At 38.9% G+C, this 13,163-nt stretch overlaps 1 protein-coding gene across 1 annotated transcript in view; it reads right to left on the reverse strand.

Moving 5' to 3' along the window:
* ECPAS (Ecm29 proteasome adaptor and scaffold) overlaps positions 1-13,163 on the reverse strand; it is a 63,314-nt gene that overhangs the window by 42,173 nt on the left and 7,978 nt on the right. Inside the window, 4 exon segments of the mRNA XM_014308786.1 lie at positions 3-37; positions 1,139-1,257; positions 2,827-2,943; positions 6,473-6,603. Of these exon segments, the coding sequence (XP_014164261.1) occupies positions 3-37; positions 1,139-1,257; positions 2,827-2,943; positions 6,473-6,603 (402 nt within the window).

Raw genomic sequence — 13,163 nt, forward strand, 5'->3', positions numbered from 1 at the left:
CATGTGAAAAAGGGTTGGTATTAGAAGATGCATTAGGCTGAAAAACAATTACATTTACTGCAACCATTTAAAAAAAAACACACCTGTTTACTTATAACATACAAGAGAAAAACCTTTTACAACAAACCTGTTCCTTAATAGCAAAAAAAAAGAAAATCTTAACAAAAGTTGAACATATTCACAATCCAGTGGCTTCTATTTACCACCTAATGTACTTAAAAATGGAAAGCAGAAGATAAATTAGGATTTGTCCTTAAAATGGAATATATGTGTCTGCATGCATGCAGACATCTGGAGAGAAAAAGTCACTGTCTTTGTCCAGATTTTTGACAGTTTCACAATTACACCACAAAATACAGTATAGGGCTGTCTCATCCTTAAGACCCACTGGCAAATGTCTAGCAGTACAGCCGGATTTTCCAAAGCTCTCTTCACTCATATACTTGCCTTTTCAACAGAGAAAAAACATGCTTCAAGTATTTTCACACTAATCTCATGAATGGAACAAGATTTTACTCAAGACCTTTCAGTAATGTAATTTTAAAATATTTTTACACCATTATTGTATGTAGAGGGAATGAAGACATGATTTTAATGACATTTTCCAATACCAACACAGTGGAAACTCATCTCAGTGTAGGTAAGAACCAGGACCACCCATAGAGATTCTTAGTATACACCAGTTCCCAACACTCTTTTTTTCACCTATTACAACTTAGTTAAAACTCCTACTAACTTGAAACACTACCTCTCAATTTAGAGTGGCCAATCTGAGACATCTAGCACTGCTCCCGCAGCTCGTCAGAGGGCATCTACTGAAGGTCTGGCCTTAAACTGGAAACCAGAACTTGATGGAGATGCATGGGGGATATGGACAGGCATTTCACTTCCATCATAACACAGATCTCTTATCATATAGGGAGTCTGCTGCTGCAGATTCTGTATATTATTACAGCATTGGACTATAACAATTTCTTGTACCATTCAAATAATTGATTTACTGATCCAAATTGTACATGGCAAGAACATCCTAAGTCATGAAGATAGCACTAAGGAAAAGAAATCTTTTAACAACTAATATAAATTATTTTACAAAACAAATACCAACAAAATTCTCTCCAAGACTAAGAAGTCATACCTGTCTTGTTGTGGCTGAGGTTTCCCTTCCATTGCAGTGAGAAGGGTTGGAGCCAATTCACATTGTTTTTCCACAGGCAGACGGGGGTATCCCATCTTAACATAAATTATGGTAAAATTCTAAAGGGGTAGAAAAAGCACATAGTATTGCAGCAATGGAAAAGAAGTATGTGTTCCTTAAACTCTTGTTGTATGTTCTGTTACATAATTGGGTATTGGAAACGATATATGTTTTGCAAGACCAATTTCTTAAGTCTAAGACTTAACAGATTGACAACCATTATAGTGGATACTCAGCAAGGACTAGTCAGAGTAGGTCTTGCTGGGCCTCTGCTTTAAAAGGTGGGAAAAAAAACAACGAAAAAAGCTCTCTCTGGTTTGTCTTTTCACTGTCAATTTCACCAAAAGCAGCTGTAACTAAGCAACAGCTTAAAATAAAGCAAATGTAATGATCTCTCTTACCTATTTCTGAAATAAAATAGAATACAATACTGAATAAATACAAAGTCAGCAGCATAGACAAAATTTCTCTTAAAAACATGTTTCTAAATCACCTCATTTAAAAGCAGCAAATGCAGTTAAAAAAGCCCAGTAACAGGACAGCACAGCAGAGCAATACTGAATACTGGACTATGCTGTTCATCGAAATCCAGCCAAGAACTGCAGAGGTAAGAGTTGTGTTCCATGACCTGGCTGAAAGCAATGTTAAAGAAGAGTGTTGTAGTACACTACACTACTTTGCAGATGACACTTCAGTTAAAATGCTATGAAGCCTTATGATGCAAAGGAATATGCATTGCTGAGATACCTGAACGAAAAGATCTTTTGACAAGTACAACCAAATACAGAGTTTGTCAAGTACGTCTCTAAACAAGATGGTTTGTTTTGCTCTACAAGACATACGCACTCCAGAAGTCTTGGTCATTTCTAAAAAGTGAATTCCAGATAATGCCACTTGCTGAGGACAACATGAGACTACTTTTATGTATGTCACTGCTGTTTAAAGTCTAAATATTTCTCCATACATTTCTAAGATGTCATATTTTTAATTTATGCTACACACAGGACTTAACAGTAAAACGAAAAGCACAAAGTTTCCCTATGATTTAATCACTTTTGTTTCATGATGATGATTTGCAACAGACCTATCAAAACTGAAATGTAAACTGTCTCATAGTTTTGGAAAAACTTATAAAACTATTTTCACTTTTTAAATTAGATTGAAAGAAATAATCTGCGAAAGTTTCACAATCTATAAAGTAACATTTTTTTCATCTTGCTCAGCTACAGTCCTGACCCTAACACCACATAAAAATACAGGTCCTCACGAGTTCAAAGAGATAAAGGTGTTTTAAAACTCTGATCCTGCAGATATCAGGATAAGGATTGGTAGTTGCTTGCAAAATGCAGCTTTTACCAGTGAACAGACCCTTTACAATACAAGCAATGACAATTCATGCAACCATGAAATATTAAGAGTAACTGTCTAACTTGAACAGCAAAATGCTCTATGAAACCAAGTTTCACCCACACCACATTATAAAACTGAATATAAAAAAAGCTCTTAAAACATCAACCTCACAACAATTACATACCTGCTAGGAAAACTGTCAGAGCTAAATACAGGAGCTTTAAAGAATATTCTCCTTGCTAAAGTAAACCAGCAAACAGTCTTGGAAGAACACTTACAGTGACAAATGACACTGCAGAAGGATCTTGATACTGAACTAGCAGTGTCTCTACTGGGAGCTGAATTTTTGGTCGACTTTTGATGCGTTTATTCAGATGAACCAGCAGCTCCATGACCTGACAGGAAGGAAAAAAAAAAACAACAAACAAACTTGAAAGAACCACCATTAATGTTGCTAATTTGGGGTCCAATCATCAACCATAATCCATTAGGCAGGCTTAGTATAAGAAACCAGGCCTGATCTAACTGATTATTAGATTTGTAAGAAATCAGCAGCCATCATTTATATTATCTTGAAACCATGCCACTGCTAAGACAAACACAAAAGTCACAAACCACACCACAATCAATAACATCCATCAACAGAAATATAAGAAAGGATTACTGAAGATGATCAGTTCTCTCCACAGACTGGTTACTATCTGTCAAAACTGTCTCTGGCTTGGAAATCTGCACTCCTGCTCTATACTGAGCTGCAGAATAACTCCAAATCACAAAGCAGGCAAAAAAAATATCCCCACCCATAATAAAATTACCAAATAAGTGTACGAGAACTGTTAGGAGTAGAATGTTACAGAACTGAAATCCTTCAAACAAGAGGAGAAGCCAACAGGGGCACCGTGAATGTTAGGCAGAAGCAATGTGCAGTCCTGCCTGGGTGGGGAGAGCTCCAGCAGCAATGCCAATGGGAACAGGCAGATGCTTGAGGGGAATGACTCCGGACTCTGACAGACAGCAAAGCAAAACTGGGGCCAGAGTGTGTAGAAACAAGAGAGGTGCACTGTGGTATTCCCTCATGATGAAGACTATCAAGTAGTGAAGTTCGGGCCCAGATGGTTTGTACAGTCTTTATTCTCAGAGGTTTTCCAAGACCCATCTTGATAAAACCTCCACCTTCATCCTGAACTGAACTTGTAATGGACTGTTTTAAATAGGAGATTGCTCTGGAGACCTTCTAAAGTCCCAAATTACCCCATGATTCTACAATCCCATTAGGCAGTTTCTTAGCATCACCGAAGTGCCAATTGTAAATCTCCTGAAGGAGGTATCATAACTGAATGAAGAAAATTGAAAAACTACAATTTCTACTCTGGAACCATTATCCATTCTGAGAAATCACACTGAACATCTGCATGTTGCTTGCAAACTTCGTTAGATTCTCAAAAGAGGTGGTGCAAAAAAATGGAAGTGACATTAGATGAAGTCAATTCAGTTCCGGCAAAACCAGTCACAGTCAGTCCTAGATTCATGTTGACTCCAAACAATTCAAGCCAAAAAGACAGGGTGTCCTGTGTTTTCAAGGGATCATTGCCTTGGTCATAATATGCTGTCACTGAAGCCCATAATGGAAACTGCAGAACCATATGGATGCTGAGCTGCATATGAGCAGCCTCTTAGACACCATCTTTACATCCACTCCATGACTAGGTCTCAAACAAAATAACGTCCAGCTATAATCCAGAGAAACTGCAGAGCTGACTGCAAGCATGTGATCAAAACATTGTTTATCAGAGAGAAACTAACAAACTAAGTAACACTGACAGCTTCCAGATTTTGCTGCTGTAAATTTATTGCAACATTTAAAATTCATACTATTTTAGAGAGGAAAAAAAACCTGTCTACACAGATCTCTCTGAGAAAGGGTAGGAGATACTAATACAGAACTCAAGAAACATGTTCAAATGATCAAGTGCTATAATTACTTGTATTATAATCATCTGGTGAGAATGAAAATCAAGAGTTTAAACACCTAAAATGAAGAAGAAATGCATTCTATTTCATTATTCACTCTAATGTAAAAACTATTAACGACTACCAGTACAATACACCCTTAAGTAGGCTTGTGATTTCAAGAGGCCTCTTAAAATTTAATTTTCAAAAGACTAGTCCTCCCCCTTTCCTGAATCTTCCAACACTCCCAAATAACTGACAACAGATTTTAGGTTAGAGAGAAAGATCATACAAAAATACCCTAGGAAATTTCAGCAGCTGGTTAAATGCTTTTCTTCACAGCTTCAAGCACACACGGTAAGCAGGTATTCAGAAGAACACCCCATCTGAGTTGGAGTATCTGTCCTTCAGCACGGTGGAATGGCATGACATCCATGGATCCATGACAAGGTCTCTGGTGTTCAGATGACCTCGAGGTGCTCTACAGAAAGTCTCTTTTTCCAGCCCCAAGTCCAAAGAAGAAGACAGGATTGCTTGGCTCTCGTTCTCAAGGTTGTTTACTTTCTCTTATGTAACACATTCTTTCTCCAACCCGCCAAGGTCTGTCTGGTAGGTCAGGTTCAGGCACACTGACCGCTCTCAGGGGGGTGTTATTTTTTTATGCTAAAAACTACGTGTACTTTATTTACAATAATTTTCCAATACCTATCACCAATGTTAGACAGTCTGTCTCTACTCTAAACCAATCCAAAAGAGCCATCACAGCAGAAGATGGAGGCTAAGAAGAAACAAGAGGAAGGACAGGACATGCCCATATCCCTCCATCTTGCCTCCGGAACTCCCATTATAAAACCCCAAAATTCTACATTTTCACCCTGTGATAAATTCACTATCATTCTATTCAAACTCCTGTGGCTTGTAACTCTTTGCACAAAATTGGTAATTGTTTCCAGAGGTTAAAATCAAAGGCACAGGTGTCTTTGACGCCGTGCCAAGGTCTCTGAGTCCCCTGCCAGGGTCTCGAGTCCTCCAGGGCAGTCAGAGGAATATCCTGGATTTTGACAGATCCACTTTGATGCAATCACTCTTAGAGACATGTTTTGTGCAGAACTTTGAGAAAAATCTATGCTACAGTAACTTGCAGGTTCTGAAATCTATTTATAAATGCAGTGACAGTATGATCATTTCCCTATTTCTACAAGACAGAGGGACTTATGAAAAACTTCTTTTCCACCACTAACCCCCTACACTACATCTGCACTCTGCTCTAAAACATTTCAATCCACTCCTATTACCAGACCTAAAACCTAATGTAGGAAACTGAATTCCCCTGAAACTGAATGCTGATAGTTATATATGAAATTCCACCTCTAAAACTGCTTGGTCCTTGCTCCTTATGTCTGGTTACAGGCAAAAATCAAACCGTTTCGGTACATATTAAGTAAGGTACCTGAATAAATTTTGTGATAAAGCCCTCTTATGTACCACGGAACTGATTTTTTTCAGGTAGGTATGACAGTCCATCTTCACAATTACTTGGTTCTCGCTCTTATTCCAGTTATCAGTCAAGTGAATGACATCAATGAGTATGGCTTCATGGTATTTTGTGCACAGAAGGCAGCTTGCTTCACACGTGCCCTAAGTCAGGTGGAAGCACAACAGCCCCGGAACCCAAGGCAACCGTCCCTATGGAAGCAGCCTTGGTCCCAAGCTAACTCGGAGCTAGCTGGCCTCAAGTGCAAACAAATGCAGTCTCCACACATCTGCAAAACCCGTGCTGACACAAGCACTAACTGTTTTGTTTAAGCTCTAACAGATGTACTGAACAAATTCTCTATTATGGTAATGATAAAATCTCCTCAAAGAGTAATTTTCTCAACAGAGAACATCCAAGTATAGCAAATATCATACATCACAGGCATTTCCTTCTCCCTGATCAGGACAATATATCTTTATGGTAAATTGAACCCTTACCTTTTTGCGAACTCCTTCCTGTGTGCTGGACAGCTTGAGGAGAACAGGGGGTAGGAATTTGGAAATAATGTTCTGTAACTGCTCATCTGTTTCTGCATGGCCAAGACGTAAGAACACGCGCTCCAGCTGATCTGCAATTAATTAAAGAAAGAAAAAAGAAAAAGAGAAACTGGTTGAAACTCAAAATTTCTGTAGCATGAAAACTTTTTCTGAACATCCCCTAATGGACTTAAAAGAAACGCTGCACAATGTCATTAGAGTACTTATATCTCAAAAGCACTCATCACAGATTTTTAACGTGAGAAAACAATTTATGGTAGAATCCAGCCTGACGGCTTCTAGTACTAGCCTTCACAAGCACTGGGAGACCTCTCCCAGCAAAGACAAAAACAATTAAGGCTGCCTTTGCATGTACCGTCCACACACCAGAAAACACAAGAAACAATTGAGTGAAATATCAGTTTTTTTGAAGCTTGAGACAACTGTTCCAGGGTAAATTTGATATGCATAAGTTAGGGTTACAGACGTATTCATACAACATCTTGACCCAGGCTAACCTCTCCAGCACCTGTCCACTGGGGCACTTAGGTGTCCCAGAAAATCTGAACAAATGTTGGCTGAGCCAGTTACTTGTTTGTTATAAGTAGCTGATCTGTTCTCAAAAACACAGCACTATCATCAATAGGAGTAAGAGCACAAGCACAAAATGTAGGATATACTGTTGTGATCCTACTATCACTCTACAAAGCAGTTGGGGTGTTTCAACTTGCCTTCCTCTGGCCAGCTGATCTACTCCCCAAATCCAGAAAGGAATGAATGAAAAATCATTTCACAAAAACAGATGACAGCAAAATCGTCTATCAATAGCTCAAGCACAAAGGCTGAGGATCATTTGTTTTTATAAAAACAAGGTTGAAAGTCGTTATTTTAAGCACCAGCATGCAACTGCCCCAACAGCTACACCAGAAGCAAAGCAAAGGTCCCCCAACATCAGCAGTATTCCCAAGAGCTGGACCGAGAAGAGTTCTTGTGCACAGGACCAAGAGCATGTTTTTCATCCTGCAGCAATGAAGCCCAGAACCACAGGGAGCAAGGAGACCCAATGCTTTTGAAGGGTTAAAGGTCTTAAGACATCTTACCAATGGAAATATTTCCCCAAAGACTAATGTAAAGTGACCTATGAGATTAGAGGAGACCAAGGAGAGGCCTCCTTCAGCAGACGAGGATCATCAAGCTAACTGTAAAGGACGACAGTGGGGAAAAAAAAAAGAAAAAAAAGCACTGGTACAGGGCAGCAGTAAAGATCGAGGTGAATGGATATCGTTAGAATCAAAGTGAAAAAAAGGGATGTTGAATGCAAATACAGCTCTAACCAGTAAACCTATGATGATTTGGCTTCAGAAGCTTTTATTGTCCTATTTTTAAAACCTGTGTTATCCCTGCATTCATAGCATCATTCCTCCTCTGCTAGATGCAGATTAAACACAAACATACCACTTCCAAAATTTCATTTTCTGCTGAGCAAATATGACAGGCAACTGAACAGACAGAGGACGATGAAATTTTACTGTCAAGGAAACTACTGCCAAAACTCTGCAGCATCTATACAATAAACTGAAGATATGAGTCAATCTTATTTCAGACAGATTTCACAGACCACTGAGATTGTCAGGTAGTCAATGGCTCTATAACACTTATCTCATGTTTCAATTTTTGAAAAAATCATTATATTTGATTTCTTTTCACCTTTCTTCTTGTGTCATCCTTCCCCCACCCCTCCTGTCCCTCCCTTCCCAATGAGCCCCTATTCAAGAACCTCCTTGGTGTCTCACTACCACACAGGCAGTAAGGGACTACAGAAGTCACATCAAGCAGCTAAAATTACTCTAACAATTAATAAAAACTATAAAATCTTTCCCCTTGGACCTAGAACTCCAGGAGAACACTGCAGATCCATCATTCTCAAGCAAGTCAACTGAGGAACTTTCTCAACATGTTCTTTAATACTGTAACAGATTAAAAAGAAGTGTAAGGAAACACAACCAAAGTTAGTTCTAAAGCCACTTGTTGGTAGTCACTGGACTACACAAAGACCTGCTCAAAGGAAGAGAAACTGACTTGAGTGCACTTTGCATGTCCTCTCAGGAAATGCAGCAATGCTCTCAATTGCAAGCACCTGCCCCACTTCCAGCTTCCTCCATTATTCTCATTTCAAGCAACAACCAGAATGGTGGAAATAATTTTATCAAGAGCAATAATAACAGAAATCAGGAGGGTTCTTCTTAACGCTGTCTGTGAGATAAGTTTATTACTTTGCTCATACCTCTGCTGCAAAGTCAGTTAAGCCCTAATACTGTCATCAGATATTCTTTAACCATAATCATAACAAGACTCTTCAGCCAATTCAAGGATACTGGTCACCTGGAAGTAGTTAAGAAACTGGCCAGGAGTTTGTTAGAGTACTCTCTCATGCTGCTGATGCAGGCTGTATCCATAGGAGTGAGACAGGAAAACAAAGAGCTATAAAACCTCCCAAGTATTGTACATCAAACATTTCCTCCATGGTTTTTATTCTACTAACAATTAAGACCATTTCTCAAGCTGACAGCATTCATTACAGGAAAGCATAAACACTGGTGATTTCAAGCACCACACTCAATGGCCCAGAAAAGTACTTGTAGATGAAGTATCTGCATGTCAGATGCTGTGTCCAGTCTTCATGTGTGCTGCAGACCTCCTGGCTGGCATGAGGAAAGTGCCTTTCCCTGAATGTCTCTTCACAGCCAGCAAACATATCACTATGGACCAGACATCAAACAATACAGCTTGCTCGCAACTGGTCTCAATTCCCCATGTCATGCATTTCCAAAGTTTCAAGTACAGAGCTAAAAGCTTCCCCATCTGATTTTACAGCCCCTACTACCAACTGAAAAACTGCACTATTGCAATTTTAGGAGCTTATCTGATAGTAGAAAATAAGTAAAGCAAGATGTCTAACTTGCTTTACTACATACCAAGGAGGATTGGGGGGCGGGGGGGCAGGCAGAAAGGACAAAAATTGTTTGCAAAAAGCCTTAGCAGCTGGAAACCAATCTTAGAAAAATCGTATGTGTGCCACAGCTATGACAGTTAGCATTTTACTATGGATTAAAAAACACAATACAACAAAGAATAAGGTGCTTGAGTAAAAAAATTGGTAAGTAGATTTACTTTTAAAAAACATACATCTAAGTCCATGCAGAATTTGAAACGGTTATTCACATATTTTGGCACAATCACTTCTTTTCATGCTGCTGTGTAGTACTTTCACAAAAAACGCCGATTTTGTGGCACTTTTTTGAGGAAAAAAAGGTGTTTCCAAGAAGACAAAGATAAATATGGAGAACTGAACAAAAGGCATTGTATATAAAGAAAACATTTCCTTTCATTGTATGTAAAAGAAACAAGGGACAGAAAAACAAGATAGATCTTTGTATCTCTATCTCCAACACCAGTGTCCAATTTGTGTAACCTGACATGGTATATTTGGAATCTGCAATTCCCAAGTTACCATGGCAATGTAGCTACCTATCTATGAGGAAACACACGTTTCACTTCTTTCCAATCTCCATTTATGACTACAAGGAGGAACACTGGTTTCAGCACTTAACCTTGCAAAGACAAAAAAGAAAGAGATCACTTTCAAAACACAGATAATGCATAAAAACTCTACAAAAAAACTACATTGACTAATAGACACTAACTTCCAAATCCTGCAATACCCTCCATAAAAGAATCAGCATTATTTTAAGTTTTGTTACTTCAGAACTGACCTTGTGGTCACCCAAGGTAATGGTAAAAACCCACAGCCTGCTCTCAGGAAAAACATGCCCTTTCCTTCCATTTGGTAAATACTGACATGGAGCTCATCAAAGATAAGTGAGAGAAAGACAAGGAGGGAAAAAGGATAAAAATATAGATTTAGTAAAATAGGTACCTCAACAGAACCAACAATTCAAAGAGTTTACCCTCATTATTTTAATTACCAAAAAGAAAAAGAAAAAAAAAGCCTGGCTATGCCACTGTATATCTGTATTTTTATCACAGAAATCTCTCAGCTCAGCCAAGCACAATACCATTTCAAATCAGTTCCGTCTGGCATTTATAGATATTACATACAGCACACCAGTTATTCCACACAGAACTCTCAGCATGCACATTTGTGTAGCAGAGTATCAAGTAAAACACACCGTTCCTTTTATGAAAACTGACTCAAGAAACTGCTGGGGCTAGGACATGTCAAACTAGCTGTACTTCATAGTTTGACTGTTAACCACAAAACATCTGATGAACTAAAAAGAGTGTCTGAGCTGTCTGCAAAACAGAGCAGATCTGTGCATGAAGTCAGAATTTATCTTCACTTTCCTGAGAACTATCAGTTTGGCAGAGTGGTGGAACTGCGACAAAATAAATAATTTCTACAATGGTTTCAGTAAATCAGACAAAAACCCCTGAGACCCTCCTCTATTACCTGAGCACTGCAGAAACATTACATGCACAAGCATCCCCCCACTTTTTCTCCAAAGGGCCCTACATCAAATAAAGAGTTCTGGGAGCAAAAGCATTTCAATTTCACCTCCTGGATGGCAGGGGTAGTTTTAGGGACAGGTTCCTACTAAAGCAAAAGCTCTAACACACCCTTTTGTCTCTCTAGAACTAAGCAATTCTTCATTATTCCACATGCAGAGGAATAAAGTTCCCATCTGCTGCTCAACTACTAAAATAGAAGTCAAATTCTTGTTCAAATGTTATTAGACGCTGGGAGAAAATATAACTAGTATGATTATAGCAGCAAACAGTGAGTCAGGATTTGCTGGTGCTATTCTTGTCTCTACCAGTAACCCCTTGTGTGCCTACAACCAAAAAACTTAAGGGAGCACTTGTATGAACAGGCCACTCAGCAGGCTGTTTTGCAAGATTTGACTGGAAAAGGATAGGAAGGCCTGTTGGAGGAGGGATATATTATGGTTTTTCCCCATTCTATTCCTTCACTTCTTTCATTGTAAAAGCTGGAACAGTACACCAGAACCCATGTTGCAATTTGCAATATTCCAGTCACAGGTTCTCTATTTGAATGGATGACTAGTATTATTTAAGATTATCTTGCCTTTCTTGCATCTGAACTCTTGTAGCTTTAGGGACAATTTACTGATTTTGCATTAATTTTTCAACCGCCATATCTTATGCTGCCTTTAAACAACCTGACCTCTAAAATGAGAAGCATCCTTTACACAGCATTTACACAAAGTTTCCATGTTTGATACGGGCTATAGATGAAAGCTTCCTACAGCCATGTGAATATAACGCAAGGAAACTTGGTTTTCCAATCTAAAACTAATGGTAATTATTTTTGTTATTTCAGGACTAGTTGTCCTAGTCATGAAAAAGAAATTATTTCTTTCCAAATATGCTGAAATTTAACTATTTGAATGTATCAAAAGACAGCGAGCCCATATGAAGGCTTAGCTTCCCTCTCTTTCTCTACATGAAGTTACTCTTTTTTCCATTAGCTTTAATTAATTTTTTATTTAAGATTACAGTACTTTCTATTCAGCAACAGAGAGGCACCGCAAAAAACCCAAACTAAACAAAAAGAAATTTCCAAGAAGAGATTCCTCCTCCCACCCAAAGAAAAGGTTTCTAAGCAAACCAATAAAAAACTCTCATTTTCGAAGAATGTCATGGTCAAATAACCTGAATGACATAAGGTAATTATTAATGTGAATCTCAGTCTAGGGATATTTGTCTTTTCAGCCCAGCTTAAGAGAAAGGACTGTGTAGCAACAGGCACACAGCTGAGGACTAATTTTTTGCAGGATCAGATCTGGAGCCTGGAACGTTAGATTGCACACAGATAAAAGCCAAGAAATCACAAGGAAGAGATCTCACACTGACTGGTTTCACCAAGGGGAATCACGATAGCATTGTAAATCTAACAACACAATTTTTTCGATGACAGCAGCAGTAAGAGCTTTCAGTGTCCTTACATGAATTTATCCCAGGTGTCAATGGAAAAAAATATCTTGGCATTTGGGTCCTCCAGTTCTAGGATTAGTACAGGATCAAGATTCTTCTCTACTCCACCATGGGACCTTGGCTACATAAGGGATATGACCACCATTATCATATCACTCAGCCTAGTTCCAGTAACATCTAACAAAGAGCAGAATTAGGACGTTGTCTACACAGAAGCTCACAATTAAAAAAAAAAAAAACCAACCAAAACCAAAAAAACCCAACAGCAACAACGAAAAAATAAATAACAAATGAAGAAAGAGCACACAGAAATTCTTTAGTACTGAAAGCCAATAGTGCTCAAATATGCTCAAAGTATTTCTTCTGCCCTTTCTCTCTGACGACTGCCAAGTACTATTTCAGGGCAACCAAAGGCCCTCTCATTTGGCTGAGTCATATGCTACCTAGCTATTAACTCTTCACAGATAAGAACCATCTTTATGTCAGGCCAGGAAAAGCAAGGGAAGAGAACCCGCTTTTTTTGAAGTTCCATAAGCTTCTCCACAGAGCAGCTGATAGGGTGCTTTCCCAGAGTCCCTGAGAAAGGGTTTTGGAGATGACAAGAAGGCAGGGCCGAGCTCCGCTGTCTCGAATGCTCGGCGGCAGCGGCACCTCCGGTCATGTGCCGAGCGCCGCA

This window comes from Geospiza fortis, unplaced genomic scaffold (assembly GCF_000277835.1).
Source record: "Geospiza fortis unplaced genomic scaffold, GeoFor_1.0 scaffold203, whole genome shotgun sequence".
NCBI classification, from domain to species: domain Eukaryota; kingdom Metazoa; phylum Chordata; class Aves; order Passeriformes; family Thraupidae; genus Geospiza; species Geospiza fortis.